The sequence below is a fragment of the Nicotiana tabacum genome, chromosome 12 (genome assembly GCF_000715075.1).
Source record: "Nicotiana tabacum cultivar K326 chromosome 12, ASM71507v2, whole genome shotgun sequence".
NCBI classification, from domain to species: Eukaryota; Viridiplantae; Streptophyta; class Magnoliopsida; order Solanales; family Solanaceae; genus Nicotiana; species Nicotiana tabacum.
This window is the reverse complement of record NC_134091.1, coordinates 126,756,285-126,765,833: the sequence shown is the minus strand read 5'-3', so window position 1 is coordinate 126,765,833 and position 9,549 is coordinate 126,756,285. Positions and strand designations below refer to the sequence as shown.

Below are 9,549 nucleotides of genomic sequence, written 5' to 3'. Positions count from 1 at the left end.
ATGTTAGTTTTATTAATTTATATGTTAATTTTATTATTTTATATGTTAGTTTTATTATTATATATTTTTATTTATGACTCACTTATTTTTGACTATAATAAAATTAAATAATTAATTTTTATAACTATACATGATTTAATTATTAAATATCCATATAACAATACTTAGTCCGGGAAATATTATTATTTTCTCATGTTATTTTTTTACAATCGTTGACTAGAATTGGACAGAGTTTGCGTTTGAACTATCAGCTTTTTTGACGTATTTTTGGGTATAAGAGATACTTAAATGATTAATTTCAATAACTACAAGGATACTACACTAAAGGGCACTACATTTTACTACGCTAAAGGGCATTACATTACAAATACGAGTACTACATTAGGCCACAAAATACCACTACAGGGAACTAAACTAATAATTTATCTATTTTACTAGTCTTTTAGCAAATAAATAATCTAAAGTGGATAACAACAACAAATTAATTTAATAAAAAAATAATCACGAAAATACATATACCACAGTAAAAAGTAACTAATTAATATATTTTTTAACAACTAATAATAATTTCTCTATTTTATTAATTTTTTTAGCACACTAATACTATAGTCCAGATAAAAAATAACAAATTAGTTAAATCGCAAAACAATCACAAAATAACATAGAGCACATTAAAAAGAACTAATATCTATTTTTTATATGAATTTTAACAAAAACTAAGTCGGAATACCTCGATTTAAGGTTTTTGGAAAGTTTTGGTGATTTGGAGCCGAAACGAGCAACCCACTACGAGATAACGCCTTAGCTAGGATGTGAGACCGAGAATCTATACTTTTTGTGGGACTGGGGGGCTCCACTCGAGCTTTTTTTCGTTGACAATGGGGGGACCGTTGTTTTTGTTTTTTGTTTTAGGGGGGAGGGGGAGTTGTTGGTTTGGCGGGAAAGGGAAGGGGACAAATTTTTATGTGGGTATAGCGTCTTTTATTAAGATGCTATAGTATAGCGTCTTAATAAAAGACGCTATACCTTTCCGCTCTTTTCAGGTTCAACTATAGCGCCTTTTAAAAGGGCGCTATACCTTAACGGGCAAACGGCCGTTAAGGTATAGCGCTCTTTAAAAGGGCGTTATTTAAATTTTGGTCACTATGATTTTTTTCCCACATTTTAGTTCTTTGAGTCCAAAAGAACTATATTTTGGTTCCGGACTTGTGATTGCTGCAGATCAACTTCCGCAGGAAAAAAATCCATAAATCTCCTAAACTAATATCTACATGAAATACTACAATCAACGATAAATTAATTAATCACCTCCTTATAATATTCGTATGCATCTTTTAGTATAAGCAATGTTATGAGTAATGGGTACAAGCGGACCAACTGCTTTTAGTTAGAATTATTTATGCTAGTTAAAAACTTCATAAAATTACACACATATATACCTATTTCTATCCAAAATAGGTATCGTTTTAGTCAAATTAATTCGGAACAAATCTACCGTTACTTCAATAAACTTTCTATGTAATTTTCTAAAGGGTTCAAAGAGAGAAAAACTTAAAATTTAATTTATTTAAATAAGTAACGCTTATAATTAGCTAGCATTTGGACACAGAGGCGGATATCAGATTTAAACTTTATGGGCTCAATATTTAAGGTTTTTAATATTGAACCAATTATATTTTAAAGTTATGGGTTCATATCTATTATTTTTTACAAATTTAATGAATTTTTACCTATAAATTATACCACGCGTCGAAAGTTATGGGTTCAATTGAACCTATCATTTTAGCACTACATCCGCCACTGTTCGGACATAGATTTGGTTGAAACTTGAAAAACGAGTTTATGAAATTGTGTTAAAAAATAATTTTTAAAAATTAAAATTGTGTTTGGACAAAATACCCTAAACCAGTTTCTGGAAACTTGAAAAAAAATTCAAATTTATTTTCAAAATCTGATCATATCCATGACAAACATTGTTTTCAAATAGTTTTTCAAAATAAAGCTGCCAAAATCTATGGCCAAACGGGTTGTTAATGTTTTCGAATGATTTTTTTAATTCGTGTGTCAACGCGACACTTAATTTTCACAAGAGAAATTATATACTACTAGTTAGAATTTTAAAATAACTGATATAGCATCTCTTACCACAAAAAGTTAATGCATATCTGCAATGATTTTTTGACTTATTAACTTAAAATTCTGAATCCATCGCACCTTTATTTTGAAGGTGAACACACTTTTCTAATAGTAACTCTAAAAATTGTTTAGGGACAAGTATAGGCAAAAAGCAGAGATGAGAAAGCTCATGTGACCGCAAGAATTGACAGGAAATGCAAGCCTGGTCGGTGAAGAATTCAGCATTTAGTGCCCTCTCATATTCCACCCATCTGATTAAAATATCAGAAAGGAATTTATATATATATATATATATATATATATATATATATATATATATATATATATATATATAGTAAGATGTATATATAGTATATCTTAAGATGTTGTACGGGTTCGAGACGTGGAAACAGTCTCTTGCAAAAATGCAGGATAAGACTGCGTACAATAGACCCTTATGGTCCGGCCCGTCTTCGAACCTCGCACATAACGAGAGCTTAGTGCACCAAGTTGCACTAAGCAAACTTTCGGAATACAATCTCTAATCATAAGTTATTAAGTTTGTCCGAACACATAAATTTTTAGCTCCGCCCCTTAATTTCTCCGGGCTCTCTCTAGAGTCAAAAATTCCATTAAATTCATACCATACTTTATTAGGACAGGAGCATCTTAGGAAACTGTGCAAGATTTTTGGGTCACACCCTAAGCCAACGGTTTTATGGGGCCTTGTCCCTACTCGATCACACCTATTTTTTGATTTTCTTATTCTTCAAAAACATTCACTTTGCTCCTTGGTCATATCAATAGATAGTATGCTACGTAGATACAAGCCTAAATACGATCGAAATAATTAGGTGTTTTGCGTGAGCTAACAAAATATATCTTCAATGATGATATATCAGATAATAAAAGAGAAATATATTAAAAGAGACATAAATATTTAATATGATCCGGTTAGTACTTGACTTACATTTTCACTATATAAAAGAAAATAACAAATATCGAGAAAATAATTTCATAAAATTCACTCAAAGAGGTAAAGAGGTTCACGCAAGTGACCAGCTAATACTTGTTTTAAAAATAAATTTCCTAAATAAGACTCTTAAACCCCTTAGGGATTATAATATGAATGTTACTAAATAAGAAGGAAAAATCCTCAATTTATAAAAGTCCAAAACTTTTTTCTCCAAGAAAAAAATTAGCCAAAATATGAGAGATTTCTAATTTCTTTTATGAAAAAAAAATTTAATTATGATAAATATGTTGTCCTTCCTTTGACATAAACAAAAACTAAATATAATACGAAAGTCAAAGCAAACTCCTAACAAGAACTACACCAATGTTGAAGATTATACAACTTGGATATTTTAACTCTCAATGTTGATTTGAGAAAGCCAAAAGCTTAGGCAGTGTTTTGGGGGTGTCAAAGGCGAATCAAAAGCAAATTATGTGAATTCAACTAAACTTACTGCTATCGATTCAAACTATGTCCACGTAACAAAAATTAAGATACGCACATATAACTCAATCATACTCATTCTGAACGCACATGCTCTAAATCCTAAATTGGTCCCCAATTTGTCTTGGATATTTAAAGTTATTGAACAAAAACGGTTCAAAAATACTCTTAATATGGTGTGATATTATCTACTTTGAACCAAGCCCGCATGTTTTTCCTCAAAAGCCACATGCTATTAAGAGATCCCTACACCTCATATATGGGCTCCCAATATTTTCAGCTGCCAAGCGTGGGACATTATTCGCATACCCAATAATCTACCCTTTGAACTAAGTTCAACATGGCCCATTACTATATTCAGAGGTTTTTCCTTCGAGCTAAGTTCCATGTGGCCCATTACTACAATCTACAGGTCAATTTTTGAGATTCCCTACATGCAACCCACATTGTTAGAGTATTATGGCAACCGAAGCTCGCAACTAGCTTTTTCTTGTGTGTCCGCCTCCAAGCTCGTAAGAGTGAGCAAACCGAGCTCCGCACCATCACTCTGCCACTACCATACTACTCACGTTGAACTTGCGCTCTGATACCAGTTGTAGGTTTAAATCAACTCAGAGTTACTCCTAACATTGTGTGATATATTGTACGTCAGCTTTGGGCCAAGCCCGTACAATTTTTCTGAAAAGGCGTCACACATATTATACGTATGCTATCAATTTTTTAACTACTAATGTTGGACTTTGTTCGTATAACCAACAAAAATTTTAAGGGAAGAACAGGGAGACGACCATTCACAAATCGTCCAATTAGTTAAGGCTGCCAATTTTAGCTGAAATGGAAGTCACTCCATCTACTTTTTCTTTAATTTGGTACTTGCCACATTCATGACTATTTTTCCTTCCATTAAACTATGCAAGTTGAAACAAACTAAAAATTTTCTCCCGAATATTGGCTCAATTTGGTAGGGATGTGTTGTTTAGATTGGTCATGTGAAGGAGATGTGATGAAACAAATTCCTAAATTTCTTATTCTTGTTATATCTACAAATATTAAAAATATTTGAAAACTCAAAAGTTAATTTATCACCAATGAAAATATTGCAAAAACTTTAATGAGTCCAATCATATTTTGTATTATGAGAATTCATTATAGACTTTTTACAATATTATTGATATAGTTATTCAAGTTCTATGGTTTCGTTTCTCCTTTATCAACACATATTTTCTATAAATAATTAACCTTTAATTGTCGAAAGGTTGATTCAGTAGTTGAGACAATGAGTAACAACACCTTTAATGTCTTCTCCAACTTTATTGAGCAGATTTATTCACACTTGTACTTGTGATTGCAATGGCGGACACATATTTGTCGAGGAGTTCAATCAAATCGCTTCGCTCAAGAATTATTATATATATCGATAAAAATCTTTTTATGTCTAAATTTTTGAACCCCTACGAGAGTATTTTTTGAATTTCTTAATGAAACTTGCCTCTGCTATTGCTTGTGAGCTCTTATAAACCGTTCAATAAATTAGTTAAGGTGCCAGTAAATTGATTTGAATATAACCGTCATAACAAAAGTAGCTTCTTTATACTGCCCCGTAGGAGTGTCGCTAAAACCGACCGAATCGTACCGTGTTTAATCGATTTTTAGATTTATTTTAAAAAATCGTAGATTTTTATATAAATCTATAACCGTGCCGATAATTAGGGTATGTTTTTATTTTATAAAAATAAACCGAAAAAATACTGAACCATACCGAATAAATTTTACATGTGAAAAATATATTTACTATCTATACTCTAGCCATCTTTTATTTTTTTAATTCATCACCCTTTAAACAGTAAAATGTCTAGAGAGTTTTGTTACGTCCTATAAAAGAACATATGTTATTGTATTCTACTTCTACTGGTGAATTTTACATGATATTTAAAAAAATATCAAAAATTAACCAAATCGTACTGATACCGAAGAGAAACCGATATGATTGGGACGGTTTCAAAAAATTTAATTTTATTTATACAAAATAGAATAACCAAAATATTGATATGGTATTAATTTTGTAAAATAATTGGTCGAACCAACCGTTCACCCCTGCCTCCCGTATATAAAAGTTAAATCCCGATACAATGGCATTATCGTAAATTCAGTGGTCCCATATACCATATAAGAGGAAGAAGGGTGTGGGGCTTAGCCAACAATTTTCCATCTTATTCTTCTTTGCAATTTCTCTACTATTACTATTACCATCTCCTCCATTGCCATTAATTTCTCTCTTCCAAAAAATTCCCAAATTTTCAAACCCAATTAACAACGTTGTACAATTCGAATTAACAACGTTTTACTCTGTACTCTTGTTATTGTTTTTTCTTACAATCAAGTACTACTAAATATTAACTTGATCATCAATAATTGAATTTATGGAGAGTACTACCGATTCATCAACCGGTAATCCGCCGCTGCAGCCGCCGCCGCCGCAGCCTCAGCTTCCGCCGGGCTTCCGCTTCCATCCGACGGACGAAGAACTCGTCGTTCATTACCTTAAGAAGAAAGCCGCGTCTGCTCCTCTTCCTGTTGATATTATTGCTGAAGTTGATCTTTATAAGTTTGATCCATGGGAACTTCCTGGTATATATTTCAGTACAGCTTCATCTTCTTTTTCTTCTTCTTTAAGTTTCATTTCTCAATTCTATAATAAACACAAAAAGATGTTCCATGTTTTTTTTTTTTTTTCATTCTATAGCAACTTGCCAAGGTGAAACTAGGATGATCCTTCCACTTAGCGGCGGAATCAGAAATTTATATAAGAGGATTTAAGAAAAGAATGTTATAACTAGCATTTGAACTTGTGATCCAACAAATTTTTCAATCCCTTTTATAACTACACAACAATACAATTCTCCTTTTGTAAAAGGGATTCAACTGTTAATGTATAATTAAAATTTTATTTTTGTCCTATTTTCGCACTATAATTTATTGACTAAAGGGATTCAATCCCCTTCCATACACCTCTCCCGCCCCACTTGTTCAATATTTTGAGTATGGACTTTAAATTTATACGTGAAAAAAATCTAAAAAGTAGTGTTAATATTATATTTTGGACCCATAATTTTGAAACAACTCATATTATTGAATCCGTTTAAATTCTGAATTTGCACTGACAATTTATTTTGAATATTTTCGGGGTGTTTGATGCAGCTAAGGCAACTTTTGGAGAACAAGAATGGTATTTTTTCAGTCCAAGGGATCGGAAATACCCTAATGGAGCGAGGCCGAACCGAGCGGCGACGTCGGGTTACTGGAAGGCTACCGGAACCGACAAGCCGGTATTGACCGCCGGCGGAAATCAGAAAGTTGGGGTTAAAAAAGCTCTCGTCTTCTACGGCGGAAAACCACCGAAAGGAGTGAAGACTAATTGGATTATGCATGAATATAGGATTACAGAAAATAAAACCAATAACAAGCCCCCTGGTTGTGATATTGCCAACAGAAAAGGATCTTTGAGGGTCAGTATTTTTTGTCTTAATTTCATCTTGATCAGTTAATTCTATTTTCAAACTTTTACTGAATTTCTCCATTTGGCAACAAAAGAAAAAAGTTCAGCATTTAGAAATACTAGTCCACCCCAACTTGTTTGAAACTGAGGCGCAGTTGTTATTGTTGTTATAGTCCTCGTCTCTGGGTGCCAAGATATCCATCGTAAGCCTTTCCTCGTTTGAACCTCGCCCTTCACTGCTATGCCATCCTAAGGTGCTACTATAACTATACTAGTATTTAGAAATACTAAAGTTCAGTATTTGTAAATACTATAGTTTGTTATTGAACTTCTACATTTGAAATACGGTAAATATCGGCAAAGTTGTTTGAGAAGGATTTCAAGTGACATAATGATTTTCGCTCATAAAACTTTCTACTACATAACTTTTTTCTCCAAATGAAATTACTATCCTAATGCTACGGGGTCATCGGCCCTCGATAATTTCAGGAATATATATATTGATTGGTACCATAAGACTCAAAGCGTAGGTCGTTTCATTAGTTAATTTGAGGGGTACAACTTGACTTTTAGTGGTTTTGGTTCGAATTTCGCTCCAGCATTTACTCATTTTTTCATTCGATAGTGGTACCACCGCCACTTTCAAATCTTGGGTTCACCTCTGACTACATATCTTCCAAATAATCTCCTCATCAACTTCAACTTCAAGTGAATATTTTAAAAATTCGCTCAAATATTGTTCAAATGCTATTCTTAATATTTCACGAGCTAGTAGTGTTAGTTACTTCTTCACATATTTTTTTTCTCATAATGTACCATATGTTGTATTTTTTGCAGTTAGATGATTGGGTTTTATGTCGGATTTACAAGAAAAATAATACACAAAGGCCAATAGATCATCACGAGAGGGATGATATGAATGATATGATGGGATCATCAATACCAACATGTATAGCAACCTCAATATCTCCATTTGAACAAAATATGTATGAAGAAATTATTAATAACAACACTAGCAATATGATCAACAACAACGTTGGATCCATATCGAGTAGTGTCCTCCCTCCAAAGCAGCCATTGCCTGCAGGTTTGTACTGGAACGAAGATCATAACACGAGTTCTCCATCTGCAAAAAGGTTCTTAGCAGAGAACTCATTGGACGATGAATTAAACATGAATATTACACGACCAGATGAACAGAACAGTTTCTTGAGCCAACTTCCTCAAAATCAAGTACTGGGATCTCTTAGTGATGGAGTCGTATTTCGACAACCTTATAATCAAGTTACTGGCATGAATTGGTACTCGTAAAGATGAACAAGAACATTTGGAAGGTTGTCCTACGAAATCATCCAATCAACCTTATATACCGAATACCATACTGAAATATATGTTAATGGATCGATCTCTTATTGTTCGACTCAAGAATTTTCACACTTTTGTAGCAGCAAAGCAGATTATGATAATCTACAGTTTTTTGGTTAGGTTGTAGATGCTTGGTTTAATTAACGTTCCATACATCTTTCGGTGAGTTTGTGAATACATAGAGATGCTAATTAAGAATGAAATGTTGTAATCTTGCATGTATAGAATTAGAACATATATAGAAGTTTAATTTACATAAATTTCAGCTCCCCATTTTTTTTATTTTTTATTTTTTTTTTTTTGAGTTGATGTTACGTGCACTGGCAATGTATAGGTTTTTAAACTATTATGTCAAGGTAACATACAACTTGATATAGTATGTTGAAGAGTTACTTGCTATAATTAATCAGTTGAATTGCATTGAGTTTGCAACGAAATTAAATCTTTTTAAGTTTCATTTTTTTCTGAAATCTTTTTAAGTTTCATTACAGATTAAATGATAAAGCCGATACTAGTAACTAGGTTAGATTGTTAATTTTGATAATGGAGCTAACCTTTAATTTTTTTTATATCTTTTTTGGTGTCAAAGAGCAAAGGATTGGCTTTCCACCTGCAAAAGTATATGGCAATACCGAGCAATTACCATATATAGTTCAAAAGAAGAGCAAAGCTACTAATTTAGGGTTAAAAAAAAAAATAAGAAGCTTTAGTTGCGGGAAACTTTGTGAAAAGTGGCATATATTAGAAAGCGATCACATATCTTGGTTGAGTTTAAGTTATATACATTGTCAATATAAAAAATTATGCATCAGAATTTATCTATTGTAATAGATAATTAATTTTATTCTCAAAATTACAAGTCTCAGCATTTTTTTTAAAAATCTTGTAAATATTATTTGAATTCTTTAAGCTGACGATGTGCATAGCATAAATGACGCCATTAATGAAATCATTTGTTGGAGGAAACTACGCAATGTATAAAGTACGTTGTCTTCCACTTATTAGGAGTAGTAATTAGCTTTGCTCCTTTTTTTTATTAACCTCTTTTATGAGACAAGTCTTAGTCTACTTTGCAACAAAAGGCTACAAAAAAGATTTAAAAAGAGGGTGGGAA

The 9,549-nt window shown here is 32.3% G+C and overlaps 1 protein-coding gene across 1 annotated transcript; it reads left to right on the top strand.

The window, feature by feature from the left end:
- The first annotated feature begins 5,785 nt into the window (after nt 1-5,785).
- LOC107762818 (NAC transcription factor 56-like) lies at nt 5,786-8,695 on the top strand. Its single transcript, XM_016581211.2, has 3 exons — nt 5,786-6,202; nt 6,773-7,080; nt 7,908-8,695. The coding sequence occupies exons 1-3, from the start codon at nt 5,995-5,997 to the stop codon at nt 8,379-8,381; spliced, it is 990 nt and encodes a 329-aa protein (XP_016436697.1). The 5' UTR covers nt 5,786-5,994; the 3' UTR covers nt 8,382-8,695.
- Nucleotides 8,696-9,549: the final 854 nt, after the last annotated feature.

Excerpts from the sequence above, each read along its gene's own strand:
- LOC107762818 (XM_016581211.2), top strand. The coding sequence starts at position 5,995 with ATGGAGAGTACTACCGATTCATCAACCGGTAATCCGCCGCTGCAGCCG. Across the intron at positions 6,203-6,772 it reads TGATCCATGGGAACTTCCTG|CTAAGGCAACTTTTGGAGAA; the intron begins GTATATATTTCA and ends TGTTTGATGCAG. Across the intron at positions 7,081-7,907 it reads ACAGAAAAGGATCTTTGAGG|TTAGATGATTGGGTTTTATG; the intron begins GTCAGTATTTTT and ends TATTTTTTGCAG.